This window comes from Eptatretus burgeri, chromosome 13, assembly GCF_056783735.1.
Source record: "Eptatretus burgeri isolate ZD-2024b chromosome 13, Ebu_testis_v1, whole genome shotgun sequence".
Taxonomy (NCBI): Eukaryota; Metazoa; Chordata; class Myxini; order Myxiniformes; family Myxinidae; genus Eptatretus; species Eptatretus burgeri.
The window spans coordinates 4,677,355-4,697,395 of NC_140973.1; the positions used below are offsets into that span (position 1 = coordinate 4,677,355).

Below are 20,041 nucleotides of genomic sequence, written 5' to 3' on the forward strand. Positions count from 1 at the left end.
CTTCACGCTCTCACTATTTCTTCAAGCTCACATTCTCACTATTTCTCTCGGAAAGGACGGTTTGGCAAAGCTCTCCACACCCCCAATTTGCTTTCTTATAACAATCCTTTTGAGGAAGACCAGTCATTCAAACCCAGAGGTCTCACTATCAGCCATATAATCTTTCTTGGGCAAACCACATTTCAAAGTTGGCCTCCAAAGCCAGTCGTCGAATGGGCATCCTCCATCGTACGAAGTCCTTCCTTAGCACACCTGAGCTCCTATCCACCTACAAGACTTTTCATCTGCAGCTTGAGGCAGCGGTGCTCTTGCTTCTGGGCTGGCTCTCCTGCTTCACGTCTCGCTCAGTTTGAAGAATCGGAAACCAAGGCCTTCAGGATCATTGGAACCTCTCATGATGAAGCCGAGTTAATGGTTCTGTCACTCCGCCGTTGCAGACATGTCGGTGGTCTTTCTGTCTTCTACCACCTCCTTTCTGCTCTTGCACCCTCTGCTCTTTCCATGTTTTGTCTCCTCCCCTATACAAACCACCTTTCCTCCCCACACCCATTATATCTGTCCAAGTTTCCCTCTACATTTACAGATGGCATAAGATTTTTTTTTTTAATTATTTCTGACTTTTACAACTTACAAACTATACATAACAAGAGTGACATAAAGCTGATAAATCACATTACAATTAAAATATAGCCCAGTGGAGGGCTGACGGTTATTTCCCCAACAGGCAGGGTGAAAATGTGGGATTAGGGGGAAGGCCCCCCCCTTCCTGAAGTGGGATGCCCCCCACCCCACATTTCCTGAAGAGGTACGGTCATGGGAAGCACAACTTAAATTAACAGCATGGTCCTCATGTTTCATAAAGAGTTTGCTCTGCATCTGGCCGTCGGTTTCTGAGATTTTTAAATATGTACATACATACAGACGGCCGGCCACCGGGAGCATATAACACAAAGAACATATAACAAGGGGAGCAAGAGACAAGAAGGGCAGGAGAGGGAAACACAAAACAGTGGGGGAATAGACACATGGGGTGATCTGTGTAAGGTAGAGGGAAGGGGCAGGGTACATGGGGTAAATAAGATGGACACCACAGGGACTTTCAGGTGCTTCCACGACAGGGACTTTCAGGTGCTTCCACGACAGGGACTTTCAGGTGCTTCCACGACAGGGACTTTCAGGTGCTTCCACGACAGGGACTTTCAGGTGCTTCCACGACAGGGACTTTCAGGTGCTTCCACGACAGGGACTTTCAGGAAGAAAGGCAGGGAATTTGAAAGAGGTGAGCTTGGGGTGGATTTGCGGGGGTCGAAAAGATCGTGGTTTTGGATGGGGAAAGATAAGAGGTGGTGGTGAACAGCTGGAGGGAGATGGTATTGAAGAGAGTGTGGGCGTTTGTTCCAAAGGCGAGAAAAAACAGAGGAAAGAAAGAGTGAAGGTGAGCAGTGATTCTTGATTTTGGTAGTTTTACCAGAAGGGCGTTGCTGGCTGACCTTGAGCGCCTTGTGGAAATATGGGGTGGGGGGGGGGAGAGCTAGCAGACAGAGCAGGTGGAGGGGGGAGTGAGACCGGAGAGGAGACGGTGGAAGACAGAAAGACCACCGACCAGCTTGCCGTGAGAGAGTGAAAGGTCCAAAGATTCAGCCTCATTGCGGGAGATGCCAATGATCCGAAATGCCTTTGTTTCCACAGTGTGAAGCCGAGAAAGGTGGGAGGCAGGAGCACCAGCCTAGAGGGGAGAGCAGTACTCCATCAGGCTGTAGCCGAAAGATATTTATGTGGTCAGGAGCTTATGTGTGCCAAGGAATGACTTCAGACGACGGAGGATTCGCAGTCGGTAACCGGCTTTGGAGGCGAGGTTGGAAATGTGACTTTCCCAGGAAAGGTCATGGCAGATAGTGAGACCCAGAAGTTTGAAAGAAAGGACTTCTTCCAGAGGATTGTTGAGAAAGTAGAGGGGGGGGGGGAGGGGTTTCTAAACGGTTCTTTCAGAGAGACATAGTGAGAGTGTGATATTTATCCGGATTGAAAGACATGTTCCACGTGTTGGACCAGTTTGTGATTTTATCCAGATCTGCAGTGAGCGAAGAAGCTGCTGCTTGCCAGTCTGAGGGATGACCGATGGTACAGCAGAGGGTGGGGTCATCAGCAAAGAGATAAAGATGATTTATGTCGGATCTGGTGATTTATGTCGGATCTGGTGATTTATATGGGATCTGGTGAAATATGTCGGATCTGGTGATTTATATGGTATGTGGTGATTTCTCTCGGATCTGATGATTTATCTCGGATCTGGTGATTTATATGGGATCTGGTGATTTATCTCGGATCTGGTGATTTATATGGGATCTGGTGATTTATATGGGATCTGGTGATTTATCTCGGATCTGGTGATTTATATGGGATCTGGTGATTTATATGGGATCTGGTGATTTATCTCGGATCTGGTGATTTATATGGGATCTGGTGATTTATATGGGATCTGGTGATTTATCTCGTATCTGATGATTTATATGGGATATGGTGATTTATCTCGGATCTGGTGATTTATATCGGATCTGCTGACTTATCTCGGATCTGGTGATTTAAATGGGATCTGGTGATTTATATGGTATCTGGTGATTTATATGGTATCTGGTGATTTATCTCGGATCTGGTGATTTATATGGGATCTGGTGATTTATATGGGATCTGGTGATTTCTCTTGGATCTGGTGATCTATGTCGGATCTGCTGATTTATAGGGTATCTGGTGATTTATCTCGGATCTGGTGTTTTATATGGGATCTGGTGATTTATCTCGGATCTGGTGATTTATATGGGATCTGGTGATTTATCTCGGATCTGGTGATTTATATGGGATCTGGTGATTTATCTCGGATCTGGTGATTTATATGGGATCTGGTGATTTATATGGGATCTGGTGATTTATCTCGGATCTGGTGATTTATATGGGATCTGGTGATTTATATGGGATCTGGTGATTTATCTCGTATCTGATGATTTATATGGGATATGGTGATTTATCTCGGATCTGGTGATTTATATCGGATCTGCTGACTTATCTCGGATCTGGTGATTTAAATGGGATCTGGTGATTTATATGGTATCTGGTGATTTATATGGTATCTGGTGATTTATCTCGGATCTGGTGATTTATATGGGATCTGGTGATTTATATGGGATCTGGTGATTTCTCTTGGATCTGGTGATTTATGTCGGATCTGCTGATTTATAGGGTATCTGGTGATTTATCTCGGATCTGGCGATTTATATGGGATCTGGTGATTTATATCAGATCTGGTGATTTCTCTCGGATCTGGTGATTTCTCTCGCATCTGGTGATTTATCTCGGATCTGGTGATTTATATGGGATCTGGTGATTTATATGGGATCTGGTGATTTATATGGGATCTGGTGATTTATCTCGGATCTGGTGATTTATATGGGATCTGGTGATTTATCTCGGATCTGGTGATTTATATGGGATCTGGTGATTTATATGGGATCCTTGAAAGACCCGAAGAGCACGATCCGGATCCAGTGAAACCAAACTCCATTACATTTTTTTTTTTAATCATCTTTCCCACGATGTCCTTCATGCTCATCTTGTCCTGTTTGTGTGGTTCGAACAAGCTTTTTAAAATCAGGTCGTGCTCAAAAAGGATGCAGCGTCCATTTATCATGTTTAAATGTGACACGTTAACATTTGTCCTCAATAGAGGGAGGGAAGAGGTGGAGAAAAAACAACAAAAGGTCGGGAAATGCCGCCATCCTCCCGTCAAATGAAACCCTGGAATCCTGGATGGGGGTCACCTGAGGTCGTGGCGAACACTATTTTATGGAACAAGTAATTGTCACCTTCTTCACCTCGATGGGAACACCATGAACACGATTTACAGAACAGCCAACCGACCATCTTGCGCTCAAGAGCGCGCGATCATTATCAAAGGACCACGTGACCTCGTCAAACGAGTTCTGATTTGGATCGAAAATGGCTTCGCACGAATTGTATGAGAAGACCGACTGGGATTTTAAAATTTTGACTAATTATTATTATTTTTTTTTCTCCATAAAACAGCTTGTTTGGAAGTGTCGGACCGTGGATTTGGCCGAATGACCTTCACCCGTTTACCTGTGACACCTTGTGAATTCGTCGACAGTTATATTCTGCGTTTTCATCTTTATTTATCATCTATTTTTCTTCCTTCGTATGTTTTTTGTTTTTTGTAGTCCGCCTTGGCCTTATATTCCCGGTAAACATAGTTTAAGTATGACGTACCACCAGAGCTGTATGTGGGTGTACCGTTTAGTTCAATCAGTAAATTCTCCTTCTCGCATTCGAAAATTTGCGAACGTCAAATCGTGTGTAAAGTAAAGTTAAAATGTAAAGGAAATATTAAACGCTTGTTGATAATCGTGAAGGAAGCTACTTGTGAAACCATCCTGACATCGTATGAAAATACCAGACTGAAGAAGGGAAAAATTTGAGGATTTCACCAACACGAATGAATAAGAATGAAAGCAGAATGAATGAAACGATCCTATGATCGTGCCTGCCGGGGTGGCGCCATGGAACAAGCTGACCGCTCCGATGAGAGTCTAAGCCAGCGTCGGAACTCGTGCTTCAGGGACCTGCTCGATCCGAAACAGGACGACATGGCGGTCGATGATTCCGAGAGGTCGGTCCGACGCTCGTGGTCTTGAAATGCGGAGGCGGCATTGAGGAAAAGGAGGACCAGGAGCTAGGCCTCAATACGAGGACTGTACCGACGGCCCTTGTTTCGACCTTTAAACGATCCGTTATCATGATGTATGTTTATAATGTGCTGTTGTACCATTATACTTGTAGTTGTTTTATCGTCGGCGTCGTTATTCGGGGCGGAAAGGTGGCTACCTGCGGTACCCGGTCACCTGTTCTGTAGTTCATACTTTGTGACGCGCACGTGTGAAGGTTTCGGAGTGTGAAGCCTTCCCTCCCGCCAATTATTATTATTTAAATTTTGACCGAATCGAGAATGTTCCAAATCTCGACCACTCTCGGTTCAGGCGACTTCTTCCCGAATTGACGAGTTTCCGGGAGTTCCCTCTGGTTCGTGGTTGTTTTGCTGGAGAGTGGTGGCTCTGATTCTTCCTCTTCTTCTGCACAATGGGGAGTATATGTTGAGGATTGATGGTCCTTGTTAATATGGGACATCACTGACGTTGAGATCAGCCTTCTGATCCCCCCCCCCTTTGCTCTCCTCCTCCCCTCCTTCCCCCCTCCTCCCCTCCTTCCCCCTCCTCCTCCCCTCCTTCCCCCTCCTCCTCCCCTCCTTCCCCCTCCTCCTCCCCTCCTTCCCCCTCCTCCTCCCCTCCTTCCCCCCTCCTCCTCCCCTCCTTCCCCCTCCTCCTCCTCCTCCTTCCCCTCCTCCTTCTCCTTCCCCCTCCTCCTTCTCCCCCTCCTCCTTCCCCCTCCTTCTCCTTCCCCCTCCTTCTCCTTCCCCCTCCTTCTCCTTCCCCCTCCTTCTCCTTCCCCGCCTCCTTCTCCTTCCCCCCTCCTTCTCCTTCCCCCTCCTTCTCCTTCCCCCTCCTTCTCCTTCCCCCCTCCTTCTCCTTCCCCCTCCTTCTCCTTCCCCCCTCCTTCTCCTTCCCCCTCCTTCTCCTTCCCCCCTCCTTCTCCTTCCCCCTCCTTCTCCTTCCCCCCTCCTTCTCCTTCCCCCCTCCTTCTCCTTCCCCCTCCTTCTCCTTCCCCCCTCCTTCTCCTTCCCCCCCTCCTTCTCCTTCCCCCCCTCCTTCTCCTCCTCCCCCGCTCCCAACCTTCTGCACACTCATCGTCCTCTTTGCAGCAGAGGTTCCATTAGGCATTGCCATATTGTAGGTGAAGCCTCACCAAGGTCTTCAGTCGTGGTGTACACAGTCCTCCTGTCCGGTTAGTTGCGCGTCCTTTTGATAACACGAGTAGCATGCAAGCCTTGCTGGCTACTTTGGTTACGTGTTGGTGGTGGTCGTTTGGCAGCCTCGCTGCCGGGGTAGCTATCATTTCTTTAAGCGCGACTATATCGCTGATGCAGTGCCCCTCTTGCAGTACACACACTGGAACTGGTACTCATTTTGCCGACCTCGGAAGGATGACAGGCTAAGTCAACCCCCTGGTGTATTCATTCAGCGGCCGACGGAGCTTGAACTCAGGACCCTAGGATCCCAAGCCGCCGCCCGAACCACTGAGCCAACACCAGGGTCACGTGTTGATGGGATTTCGGGTTACTTGTAATACCCAGCAGGTCCTCGCTGCTGACGGCCCACATTGAAATGGAGACCCATTTAATTGCGAGCTATTCGAGTCTCGTGGTGATGGTTCATCACTACGTTGTTGAGTTTCTATTCCATGACTAACTACGACCTCGGGAGCTCGTTTAGGGGTCAGTGTTTACCCAAAGGTTCCTGGATTATGATTTAACCATTTGTAGTTAGGAACTGCTCCGTTAACTTAGCTACCCGGCCCATCTTGGACATATTTGATTCATGGTATTCGTGGCAACAGTGATGGTATGATTTGGAGTTGGTGGTTGCTGGTGTAGGGTGCAGCAGGTGGTGTTAGTTATGTGTGGTGGTGGTAGCAGCATTGGGCAGACGGTATAGTTTGCTGGTGGCATGTCTGTCAGACTCCGAAGGTGGCCGGTCAAATGTTTGGAGAATTGCAGTCCATGGTAATTGTTTTCAGGAGTCTCAACCCTTATGAAGCTTGGTTAGGGTGGTGGGAGAGGTTCACAGGAGCATTTTAGGCAGTTAAAAAAAAAAAGTCCCAGGGGTTCAGGATGGGGGTACACCCCAATGCCATATATATATATATATATATATATATATATATATGTATATATATATATATATATATATATATATATATATATATATATATATAATATCATATTGCACAATCTGGTGGTGGGGGAGAGGGGGGGCGTTACCTGTCTGTAAAGACGAGTTCTATGCTTGTCACAATAATGACCTCTTCCACCGAAGTTGGACAGAGGTTTGGTTTTTTACTCCTGTTTGTCTGTCTGTCTGCCTTTGAAAAGGACATCTCAAAAAGTTATAGACTGATTACGACAAAACTTAGTGGATGAGCTGGTTAGGTGACATGAACAAGCCGATTTAGATTCTGGTTCAGGTCCGGATCCAGATTGGCCTATCTGTGCGATACAAAACATAAACCAGTCAACTTGGTGGAGCGCATACCTCCACCGAGTGCTGTTCTGGTTTTATTTGCTAGAGAGTTTTCTTTCCCCTTTTGTTTGACTTCCTTGCAGGCTCCACGATGAATCGGACCTGGTTCACTCGTCTTCGTGATTGTACAAGCTTGCTTCGTATCACTCGAATAGTTTTGCGGGGCTCACCCCAGGCGGACCGGATACAATCCAGGGTCCCCGTCCTATTGTAATTTGTGTCGGGACTTGGTAGGACCTCAGGTTCCCTGTGCTTTTCCATTACAGTACTTTTCACAAGCAGACCATTGTCTACGGTGTTGTGATCAGCCATTTCGAGACCTCTTAGCAGCTCCTCTCGGTTTATTTTGATTCTATCCACCAGAAGCACTGGAAAAAGCTTCACCCATGACTCCAATCTTTTGGCAGCCAATGTATTGTTCATCATCCATGTTTGTTAAGCCTGCTCCACAAACTCCTCCTCCAACCTGCTGACTTTCCAAGTGAACCAACTTGCGATTTGACATTGTGCTCCAGAAACTTGATTTGTAATTGTAGAAAATCTGGGAAGTTATTCGCTATGTTCTCGAGTTTTTATTTTATTTTATTTGAATCTGTGCAGTTTTTTTTTTTTATTACTGGAAGAACCAGGCGTGAACTTGTCGACCTGCTGACGGAGATTTTGAACTTCAATGAATTGATTCACCATTCAACAAAATCAAACTTTCTCAAAATCACCTTCAATGTACTGTTAGTAAAATTGTAATGTAGTTTGTTGATAAGGAACAAAATTTTGGTTTGATTCAACAAAATCGAGTAAAGGTGATAATTGTTTGTTCTTCCAACTTCCAATTGTTCTTCCAATTGTGTTTGATAAAGCCGTGCCCAGAGGGGCTGTCAATTTCAAAATGTCAGGGTGTTTTTTTTTTGTTTTTTTTTACCTCACCCTTCACCCTGCTTCTGACACTTAAAATCTTCAATCCCTCTCCCAGCCATCCCTGGCACGACAGCTTTAGCTGTTCATTGGTTTGCTTCTTTCTTCGAAGATCAAGACTGCGTTGGAGCTCTTGTGTTTCATTTTACCCCCTGCAATCTCGAGTCTTGTCTCCTGGAACGGAGCATGACTCTACCCTGTGGCTTTCTATTTTGAGCTGGATTGCAGTAACTGGAAATAAAAGGTCCTGTGCACGTGTGTGCCAGCTGGGGATCTTGTTATATGAACAAGTGCAGCAAGGTTAGAGGAGCATCACAGCAGAATATACACTTTATTCCATCACAGTTCAACATTCAGTTTCCTGTATCCTCCTCAGAGTCTCTTAAATACAACCCCTGCTGATCTTGAGGTCGACCTGAAATCTGTCACCACGGTGTTGCCTTCATGAGCGAACACTTTGATTTCTATGCACTTGTCATGTGACATTTCTTTCCCAGGAGCTATCATTAACCGCATGACTACAATGATGTTACCACCTATACTTTTGTAGTTCTGATTTCTTCCATTAAAAAAAAATTATTTGTATGCAATATGTGGCTACTTGGCTGCATCATTGTCTAGGGGTGTGGCTCTGCCGTTGATGCAATGCACATGTTACCAGCACACTGGTACTCCATTTTGCCGGCCTCGGGCGGATGATGGGTTGTCAACCCTACCTGGTATTAATTCAACGGAAGGACAGAGCTTAAACTCGAGGCCTGAGGGTCTTAAACCAGCCACATTAACCGTTAAGCAGACACCATGCCTGTTGCTTCCAAGACGACCAATCACAGTGGATTATAGTGTTGCGGATGTGGCTCCTTTTGGTTCATCAAAGTGTAATATAGTGTTGCGGTTGTGTGGGTAAATGGAGGAATTTCAGATGGAATAGGAAACTTAGCTTGGTCCAGAGATGGTCTTCATTGAACTTTGGGCTCGAGGTACTTCGTGAAGTTGAATAGAGTTGTTTGGTCTGTGGACGTGAAGGAGACATCTCAATGTAAATTAAGTAGGGAAACTGTGAGCTTAAGTGTTGTCACCATGGGGATGGGGGGGGGGGTTGTAATTAGATGGGGATTAAGGATAATTCCCCTCAGTATGTGATTGCCCCCCTGTGACCTTTCCCTACGTTTTTGCATTTACAAGGCAGCCATGAAGGAGTTGCATTTTTGATAACAACCATAACAACAACCGAGCAGGCAGAAGCCCCCACCTTCCTGGTTTTTGTGCCAGCAAGCTATGCGGGGGAGGGGGGGTGATTGATAGGTGTGACGTCCAAGGGAGATGAGGGGCGTGATGCGTGAGAGAGAGGAGAGAGGTTGGTTCAGTTTGGTACAGTTTGGTATGTAGAAGGGACGCACACGGTCTGAAGCTGAGAGAGCTAGGAGATGGTGTGAAAGATTCTGAGGGCATTACGGCTGGCTTTTCTTCGACGCATGAAGAAGACCACGATTCTCGTATTCGTGGTGAGGTGAATTGGCTCGCGTGGCTGAGCAAGACGCTGGTCATTGACTCTGGGTTGGGTCGTATGAGGTGGGCCACGAAGCCTCACGTATAACACCGAGAGGAGTGGTGCCATTCTGCAGAGTGCCACAGCATCGAGAGGGGCTCGGCACCATTTTTGGGGCGTGTCCTCCCGTGCAAGACGAAGCACCTTGAGCCCAAAGTTCAATGAAGTACCAACCATCTCTGTACCAAGCTAAGTGCCAGAGTAAGGGAGGATTTTCTTTCATTTCGTTTTCCCCTTGTCTGTGTTCAAGGCTCCTTGACTTGGATCTTAATTTACTTCACGTATAATTATTATTATTACATTCTGACTTGTACCCTTGTAAATATTTCTACTTTCATTAAATCCCCATTCATTTTAAGTTGCTGTGTCCGTGTATTGTCGTGGGGTTCGAGTATATAACCCTTGTGCTGTGCTTCCATGTGCCTCCGTCGCTCCGCCAGTGCTACCAATTTCCCTCACGCGCTACATAATCTCTGAGGATCACGTGCCCGCCTCCTTAGGAAAACCGCTCGGCGATCCAGGGCTGGTCGGTGTCAACCGTCCGTCCACCACAATTTGGTGTGGGAGATTAATGTCACCCCCAAGACCCGCGACAATAGCGTACTGCAGTTATTCCCATATTGAGTGTCTTGAATAAGCATTTCCCATATTGAGAAATGTGAAATCCACCTCAGTATGTCTAAAATTAGATTAAATCCCATTTGACCTGTTTCGTATTCTTACCTTTGGTTTTGCTGTTAAATGTGCTTTCGAGCTGTTTCCTCGTCCCTCAGACCATATATTAGGCGGGAAAAGCCAGGCCCTCTGATGTTATCGACTCTGCGAGGACAGGCGTCATGTGCGGCTCTGCCTGCCTTCGGGCTGGGCCGTCAGCCAATAGTGAACGAGCGGGGAGTGGTGAAGTGCATCATGGCCTGAGCTGGGGGTCAGAGCTTGTGCAGCGGGTGGAAGTGAGGAGTTGCCCATTAGATGCCGGAGATCAATACGAGGAGTGCATGCTGAACAAATACAGCCGCTGGGCGATGCCATAACAAGAAACACGCCTGCCATCATGCTCCACTCGGGTTTGGGTTTGGGCTTAGCGAACCCTGCTGTCCTTGTGAAACCCAAGTCTTTTGTCGTGTGTGTCTGAGGCTTTAAGGCATGCTTTATCTTCGGACTCATTTCGTCAATGGTCTGTTCCTGGGCACGTATCTGTTGAGGGACTAATTATTTGGATGTTGATTTTGATCATTGCGATCGCTGTTTATGCACATACAGTGGTGAGAAAACGTTTGTGAACCATTTAGAATTTCCTGCATTTCGACATAAATTTAACCCAGAATGTCATCAGATCTTCATTAAAGTCTGAATAATAAATAAATAGAACCTTATTAAAGAAATGGCACATGAAAAAATAACTACTTTTTCATTTATTTCTTAAGCAAAATGATCCAACATTCAATTTCTTTGTCAGAAAAAGTATGTCAACCTCCAGGTTAATCAGCTCAATTAACCCTTTGAACCCTGAGCTCCCAGGACATTCGGCTCCCTCAAAAATAATCCGGCTGCTTCGGTATATGCAGATTTGAATAGCGGCTGGTAAAACGGCCACAAGGGTTCAAAGTGTGAAGAGGGTAATTACAGTCAGGTGTTTCAATCGATGGGATGACAATCAGGAGTGAGTTTGGGTGGCCCTGCCCTACATGAAAAACTTAAACTTCGTTTTTCACCATCAGAGTCTGGTGTTCACCACACAGGTTTGCGGAAGCGTGTCATGCCCCGATCAAAAGAGATTTCAGAGGACCTCAAAAAAAAAAAATTGTCGATGCTCATCGATCTGGAAAGGGTTACAAACCCGTTTCTGAAGATGTTGGGCTCCACTCATTGGTGGAGCCCAACATCTTCAGAAATGGGTTTGTAACCACTGTCAGACAGATGGTGTGCAAATGGAGAAAATTCAACACCATTGTTACTCTTTCCAAGAGCGGTCGTCCTATGAAAATGACTCCAAGAGCAGAGAGTACACTAATCCAGGAGGTCACAAAGAACCCCAGGGTAACGTCTAAGGATCTGCAGGCCTCTTGCATTGGCTGTCAGTGTTCATGAGTCCACCATCAGGAAAACACTGAATAAGAATGGTGTGCATGAGAGGATGGTGAGAAGGAAACCACTGCTCTCCAAGAAGAATATTGCTGCCCCGTCACAAGTTTGACAAACCTTCATCACCCATGATGTACCAAAGTTTGTTCACGGCATTATAAAATGTGGGTCGAAGGGGGTCCTTGGGGGTTAGAGTGACTGTTGCTCTTGATCCGGGTGAGCTTCCAGAACATGCAGTCCTATTCATAGGACTTAGATGAAGATCTGATGACATTTTTGATCAAATTTATGCAGACAAACAGTGAATTTGTAAGGGTTCACGAATTTTTTTTCTCACTTGTACGTGCTTCTTGATTACACAGAAATGCATTTGTCGAATCGACTTGATCTTGGCTCGTCCTGCTTGTTCACGACTGTGCTATCTTGCGGCTAAGCAGGGAATCTGTTTGAGATAGAGATTGACCACGGTCGTGAACCATCAAGGATTCGGCATCGCATGGACTCTGGTTGCTCAGCCAGACGATAACATCTGTCCTGTGTTTGCCTCAGTGTGTCACTCGCCCAGCACAAAGATTCCAATTGGCACGGTTACATGACGTCGGGTTTGAGACCCGACTGGGAATCTTTGCAGTGGTTGCTTGACTTTGTCACGACGCAACTCACCGGATTCGAACCGGGTAACCAGACCGAGCGATGGACTGTTACAATATCAACGTGTGATCGTGCTATCGAGCATTGTGTTTTTGTATACGAGATGTGATTGCATCACGTATGTGGTTATTTGCATTACGTACCCAATATGTTTTTCCTCTTTTCGTCATTATTTCCAACTCGCGGAAGTACCTGGCGTTGCCCCCGGGGAAACTGAATGAATTATGTAGTTAAATATTTCCTGCATGATAAATGGGGGAACGTTGGCCTTGTGATTTCGTATGAATTGCCAATCTTGGGCGTTGCAAAATGCGCTTGGTCTTGCATCAAAATTTTACACCTTCTAAGGGTGCCCAACATGCTGCCGTGGAGGCTGCTTGTCTTGCACGTTGATCCTCAACCCGAGCCCATGTTCTTGAGTCTCAAGCGATCTGTAGACTGCCATTCTCTTGGCATCTACCCATCAGGGAAGCAAATGTTCCCTTGGGAGTTCCTTTGTAAGTTGACTGTCAGAATCGAAAATATCTTGTCAGCCGAGAGGTAGATCACCAGCATGCAAAGTTCATATTCATGCCCTGGAATGCAAAATATAATAAATAAATATAAATTGAATAACTAGTGTCAGGAGTTGAGCTCATGTAATTTCCACGCAACAGACTCTGAGGATTGCAGGTGGGGGGTGGGGGGGGCATGAGCACTGTCATGTTATAATTGATCCCGAGGGGCAACGCACCCTTAAATGGTCCTTTCCAGAGCTATCTCTATTGGTATGAGTGAACACACCAGAAGTGCTCCGGCAAGCATCTTTCCACGACGATCTACGTGACATGATAGTTCACAGGTTTGTAACTTTAAGCTATCTCGAGCTCACTGTGAACTGTCGAACTGGTGCTTCATAAGCATAGCATCGTTATTTGCTCTGTTAACCTGGAAATCTGCCACTCCATTGCACACATATATGTCAGGTCAGGTTAGATCTGTGACCTGCTTACAGGTACCATGTAAACCTGTACTTGCCTGTTCCATGGTCGGGTTGTCGGCGACTAAACAGTCTCCCCCACCAGGTTTTTTGGTGAGGAGGGTGTTTGGATATGGACACCCAGCAGGATTAAAAACAAAACCTGTCAAAGGGCGGAGGAGCTCCTTGTGAGCCAACGGCCATCCATATCTAGTGCCCAACTGTGTCTGCGGACAACGTCCTGCAGTTGGGTTACTTTTTATTAGGAGGTTAGTGGCAGGATTTGCACTCCGGCCACCGTAAAACCCTTCATTCCGCAAAACGCAAAAAAATCTGAAAACCCACTCCGTGGGAGTACCTCCTGTGCAGCTTCCCTTCACAGGGCAGCTCATCGGATGACGGGATTGGGGCAAAGCCTTCGGGACCCCCAATCTTTGATAGGAGGGAAACCACGGGGTAACATTTCTGGGTCAGATTGCGGGAGAGTGTCAGAGTGGTGCTGAGGTGTCATCCACCAGACGGCGGTCTCCTTGGGTTAACCTGAGGCGGTCCCTTCGGGTGGGTGCCTGGAATGTCCAGTCCCTAAGAGAGGATGATCACCTGTCTCTTATCATCTGAGCTCAAGCGTTTGGACATCGGTATTCCAGCACTCTCTGAGGTTCGGAGAACGGATTGTGGCGAGGTAATGGTGGGTGGTTAGACCTACTATTGGTCTGGTCGCTCTGATTGTTACCCGACTCAAGGAGTTGCTGTAGCTGTGTCCAATCAGCTGACCCCAATGATAATTGAAGTAACACCGGTCAACGAGCGTATTATGAGACTAAGGATTCGTCACTCCTTCGGTGCCATTTCTCTGGTCTCTGTCTATGCTCCGACTGAGGCGATTGATCTCACCGATTTGCACTCCGGATGCATTCCACGCCACGCTTGAGTCTGTGGTTCATCAGTGCCCCACACGAGATACACTTCTAGTCTTGGGGGATTACAATGCATTGACTGGAACTGAGAGGGATGGTTATGAGACATGTGTTGGTCCCCATGGGCCAGGAACTATGAACCAGAATAGCACTAAGTTCCTTGAATTTTCAAGAAGTCATGGACTTACGGTGGCTGGTTCATGATTTCAATGCCCTCAAGCTCATCGCTGGACTTGGTATTCCAATGCTGACGGTGTGGCAAAGGAGATTGACCATGTCCTCGTTGATGGTCGCTGGAGGATGATCCAGAACTGCAGGCGCAGGGTCTACCAGAGTGCTCAGTTCCTCAATACTGACCACCGGCTTGTTGTAGCAACTCTTAAGCTGCACCTTAAATCCAGGAGAATGGTACCATCCCAGCCTTGGCTGGATGTTGGCAAGCTCAAGGATGAGAGGGGAGCTGAGGAAATGCGAACAGGCTGAGTGGACATTTGGGGGGTCTGGGTGCTTTGGGGGGGTCCTGAAGAGTTGTGGAGTGCCTTCAAGACCACTGTCCTTGATGTTGCCGGTGGATGTCTTGGAACTCACCGCAGGGCAAAGAAGAATTTTGTCTTTCAAGGGACACTGGATACCATTGACCAGAGTCGCAGGACCAGGCTGAATGGCAGAGCTGAGCTGTTCAGGGAGTTGAGGCGTAAAACTGTATGTGCGCTAAGGGTGGACAAGGAGGCCTATGTGCGAGTAATCTGTGAGGGGGTGGAGCATCACCTGTGGACAGGTGATTCTCGTCCTGCTTACAGTGGAATTCACGCATTGCGTTCATCCAAGCCCATCCCTCGGAGCACTGCAGTTAGAGCAGAGAGTGGTAGGCTCTTGACAGAGGAGTCTGAAGTGAAGGCCCAATGGGCCGGTTACTTTGAGGGGTTGTACCAGGCTGATCCCCCAGCTCTCGAGTTGGATGTCAAGGGTGTTCCACTCCCTGTTGCTCACCCTCCAATCAACTGTTGTCCACCTTCGCTTGTGGAAACACAGACTGTGGTGAACTGGTTGAAACGGGGTAAAGCTCCTGGGATCTGTGGCATCCATGCTGATCTTCTCAAGGCTGGTGGAAATGCTGCACTCGTGTCGTTGCATGCAGTTTTGTCCTCTGCCTGGAACACAGGCATCATCCCAACTGATTGGAAGAGGGGCCTTGTTGCCCCTCTCTGGAAAGGGAAGGGTGATCGCCAAGACTGCAACAACTACTGAGGGGTGACGCTGCTCTCAGTGCCGGGCAATGTCTTCGCTCTGATAATTCTTGATAGGGTTCGCCACCATCTGCTTGAGCACCAGCATCCAGAGCAGTCAGGCTTTACACCAAAGAGGTCAACGATTGACCATATCCTTTTCTGTGTTCAGTCAGGACCCGAAGAGCGAGAGTTTTGGCAGGGGCTGCTTCCAGCCTATGTTGATCTCTGTAAAGCGTTTGATTCAGTGAATCGGGATGCCCTCTGGAGGATTCTTGGTCTTTGTGGGGTGCCACCAAAACTGATCGATCTGATGTCTGAACTCTACTTTGGTACTGAGAGTGCTGTGAACTGTGGTGGTACCATCTATGACATTTCCAGTTGTTACTGGAGTTCGTCAGGGGTGTGTACTGGCCCCCACACTTTTCAGCACTTGTATGGGCTGGATACTAGGGAGGATGTCTGAGAGATCAAGCTGCTGTGCATCTTTTGGGAATGTCAATCTCGGACCTTGATTTCACAGATGATGCAGTCATCTTTGCAGAGACTTTAGATATCCTTTTGGGGGCCCTCGAGGTGCTGAATGAGGAGTCTGGGCCGTTGGGATTACGAGTTTCCTGGGTCAAAACTAAGATCCAGGCTTTCAATGACATCTTGGATGCTGCTGTCCTTTCTGTACCTGTTTGTGGTGAGGATGTTGAGGTCGTGGAGAGATTGACTTACTTTGGCAGTGATATTCATGTCTCTGCTGGCTGTGAGTCAGAGGTCAATAGACGTCTGGGTCAGGCCTGGGGAGTCATGGATTCACTGGATCATGGGGTGTGGCGCTGCCGGTACCTGTGCGGGAGGACGAAAGTCCGAGTCTTCGGGTCCTTGGTGCTTCCAGTCTTGCTCTATGGATGCGAGACTTGGACTCTGACCAAGGATCTGAGATGGAGACTTAATTCCTTTGGTACCAGGTCTCTTCGGAGAATCCTTGGCTATCGCTGGTCAGACTTTGTGTCCAACGAGTGGTTGCTGAGAGAGACTTGGATGAGATTTGTTACCTGCATGGTCCGTGAGCGTCAGTTGTGGCTGTCTGGACATTTGGCTCGTTTTCTTGACGCTGATCCTGCTCACCAGATTCTCTCAGCGAGGGAGTCTTGTGAGTGGAGGAGGCCAATGGGCCGACCACGTGCCTCGTGGTTGCTGCAGGTTAATCAGCATCTCAAGGAGATGGGGATGGGCAGACGAAGGCCCCTGGAGTACCTGTGGAAAGTGGACGCAGCGACGCGCTGTTCTGGCACATGCTCCCATACCTGACCTGACCTGACCATCGCACACGCCATTGACCAATGGTGCATGGTGAAGCTTGAAATATCAAGATATGTAACACCACAACTTGTAACAAAACAGTTCATTCTCAACAATGGTGCAGCTTTCCATCTTCAGCTATTTTACTCAATCACAAGGTTCCTCGTTTAAAAATATCATCGAAGTTTATTGGTGGTGTTCGTTTGCAATAAAATGTTATCTTTTCTGCTTTTCAGTTCCACCCTGTCTTTTATTTTGTTTTTATTTAACTTCCTGTATTTTTGAACTCCCCTTCAGTTCTTTTTACCGTTATACATCTCCCGCATAGTGATGATGCTCGCGACTTCCCTCGATTGTAAATACAGCAAGCCGTTGACTTATATCGTGGATGCGTTCCTAAAAACCGTCGCTTATGTGAAACGACGTTATTGGGATACGATTTTTTACCATATACTGTACATCGTGTTATAATGGGTTATTGCGTTGCCAGAGGGAAAAATAAATAATTAAATTGGTCACCCCAATGTAACTTGCGCTTCGCTTGAGTACACTCGAGTACACTGCACCACAGGGTGAAACTCGTGACACTGGCAGATAAAGCGACGCGACAACCACTGAGTGGGTGACGTGATGTGGTCAGTTCTACATTGGCAAACACCGTGATCCTTTATTTTTAATATTCGCAAGGCACACTGCAGTACTGTACAGTATTTTTAAATTTCGAACGTTTTATCCGATTAGCGTGACTTGAGTGAACTATTGTCCCACAATGTGTTAACGACATTCTCGTGAAGCGACACAAATGCACTCGACGTAAATCGGAAACTTGCTGTACGATGTTTGCCTTGCAGTCTTGCTGAGCATTACAAGGTGAAGGGGAACGAGTGCTACGTGGCCAAGCGTTACCAAGAAGCATATGAGCTTTACACCAAAGCTATAGGTATGTTTTAACGTATACCATTAACTTTTTAGCATTTGTTTCCATTTTCAACACGAGTTTCCTGATAAATCAAATGATTTGAATAAATGCCAGTGGGTGCCACGGAGGAATGGTTTGGGGCATTGTTTTCAGGTTGTCTTTCCATGCTAATTATCTCCGCCAATGTAGGTGGAAGGAGGTTATGTTTACACCCCTCTCTGTCTGTCTGTCTGTGTGCAGGATATCTCAAAGTTGTGGATGGATCCAGATGAAATTTGGTGGGCAGGTTGGGTGTGTGACAAGGACGAACTGATTAGATTTTGGTGAAGATCCGGATCCGGCTACTAGAATTGTTGAACTGATTCTTCACCGTTGAGAGATTGGGCTAAACTGATGTATATCACGATATCTCAAAAAGTTGTGGCCGGATTCGGATGAAACTTGGTGGACACAGGTGTGTGACAAGGACGAATGGATTTGATTTTGGTGAAGATCTGGATCCGGATACGAGAATTATTTAATTTTTTTTCAGTGATTCTTCACTTTTGAGAGATGGAGACAAAAATTATATATAGCATATTTTTAAAATGTGTTGGGCCCGATATGTTCTTATGGATCAGGCATTGCGTGGCGGAGGTATGCGCTCTACCGAGTGCCCTTCTAGTTTTCTCGGTTTTCTCTGTAACCGCTTACCCGATTGACACAATTTTCACCATAGGTGTCACCACTGTCACTACTCATGCATAATGTTTTAATGATAATTATGGTGTCGTAGGTCACGTGGTGTGGCAGCCATATTGGAAAGAAAAAAAAAAGGAAACCTTTGGACCTTTGTACCTCTGAAACCGCTCCATGGAAAAAAGGGAAGCAAGTGTGGTTTTTGTTTTAATTTTTTTATGCCTCCGCATCAAGGGTGCCGGAGGCATTGTGTTTCTGGGTTGTCCGTCCGTTCGTTCGTCCATCCATCTGTTTGTCCGTCCGGATTTTCGTTTACACGATAACTCGTGCAAATTGTAGAATTTCATCATACTTGGTAAAAATATAAAGACAGGACAATTAAGTGATTAGATTTTGGGCCAGTTGTGATGAAGGTCAAGAGTCAAAGGTCAAGGTCAAACGCTGAAATTTTACTGTTTATGCCTTAACTCAAGAAATATTGGACAGAATTTCATCAAACTTGGTACAAAGTTAAAGTTAGACAGGGCAATTAACTGATTAGATTTTGGGCCAGATATGATGAAGGGTCAAATATGTCAATACTCAAGTGTTTGTGCGGGAGAGCGTAGGCATACCCGTCGACCGCGCAGCCGAATTACTCTAGTTTTTTAACATCAAAATCCTTCAAAAATCTGCTTCTCCTCAACGGCTCAACAGATCGAGGCAAAATTTAACAGGTATGATCGTCTATCCATGGGGAATAAAAAGTTCTCCACCTATGATGTCATCGGTCACATGGTTTGGCAGCAATTATTTTTAACCTCTGCCATCAAAGGTGGACGGAGGTTACTGTTTTCACCCCTGTCTGTTTGTGAACAGTATAACGGAAAAACTCCTGGACGGATTTCGACGAAACTTGGTGGGGGGATTAGGTATGATCCAAGGATCATGCCATTAGATTTTGGACCTGGTCCAAAAAAAAATTTCGATTTTATTTGAAAAATATTTGAATTTTTTTTTTGCATTTCTACATGTTTTAAGTGATTTCCACCCCCCCCAAAAAAAAAATTTGTTGGAGAAAAAAACCCAGAAATTTTGCAACTTTTTTTTTTTCAAAAAAATTTCGATTTTCTTTTTTTGCCATTTCTACATGCGCGTCGATCTAGTTTAGTTTATTCAATCGTGGTCCAGTAGAGTCTGATCCATTTTGACCTACAATGAATAGGATATCAGGTTCACTTAAGTCACCCAGCACTATTGGCGGCGGAGGTTTTGCACTCTACCGAGTGCTGCCCCTCTAGTTTTGTTTGTTTTTGGAAGAATAAACCTTTAAAAATCTTCAGAACAGCTTGACAGATCGAGGGTAAACTTCACCCACGCGTTCCACAAGCCTTGGAGATACCAAAGTATTCACGAATAATTTCATAGGTCACATGGTCTGGCAGCCATATTGGATCTAAAGCGACCGGTCTCAAACGTGACCACGGGCACCCAGACACGCCACCATTATGAACTGAGCTGTTGAATGCGGCACAAAACATCCAAAGAAACTACCGTAAACGAGTATTGTGATCTGTCCTGTCCCCCATACCCGTCGTGGATGGGTATCTGTCGAAAAGAGAAAGAGAGCCTACTTTGCGGTGTAATTTGAGCTGGTCGAGTTTTGAGGTCAGAT

General features: G+C 46.4%; 1 protein-coding gene across 1 annotated transcript in view; it reads left to right on the top strand.

Moving 5' to 3' along the window:
* Positions 1-4,484: 4,484 nt before the first annotated feature.
* The window catches only part of DNAJC7 (DnaJ heat shock protein family (Hsp40) member C7), a 49,458-nt gene continuing 33,901 nt past the window's right edge, over positions 4,485-20,041 (top strand). Inside the window, exons 1-2 of the mRNA XM_085850837.1 lie at positions 4,485-4,678; positions 17,642-17,730. Of these exons, the coding sequence (XP_085706963.1) occupies positions 4,530-4,678; positions 17,642-17,730 (238 nt within the window). The 5' untranslated portion in view covers positions 4,485-4,529. The remainder of the gene's footprint in view (positions 4,679-17,641; positions 17,731-20,041) is intronic.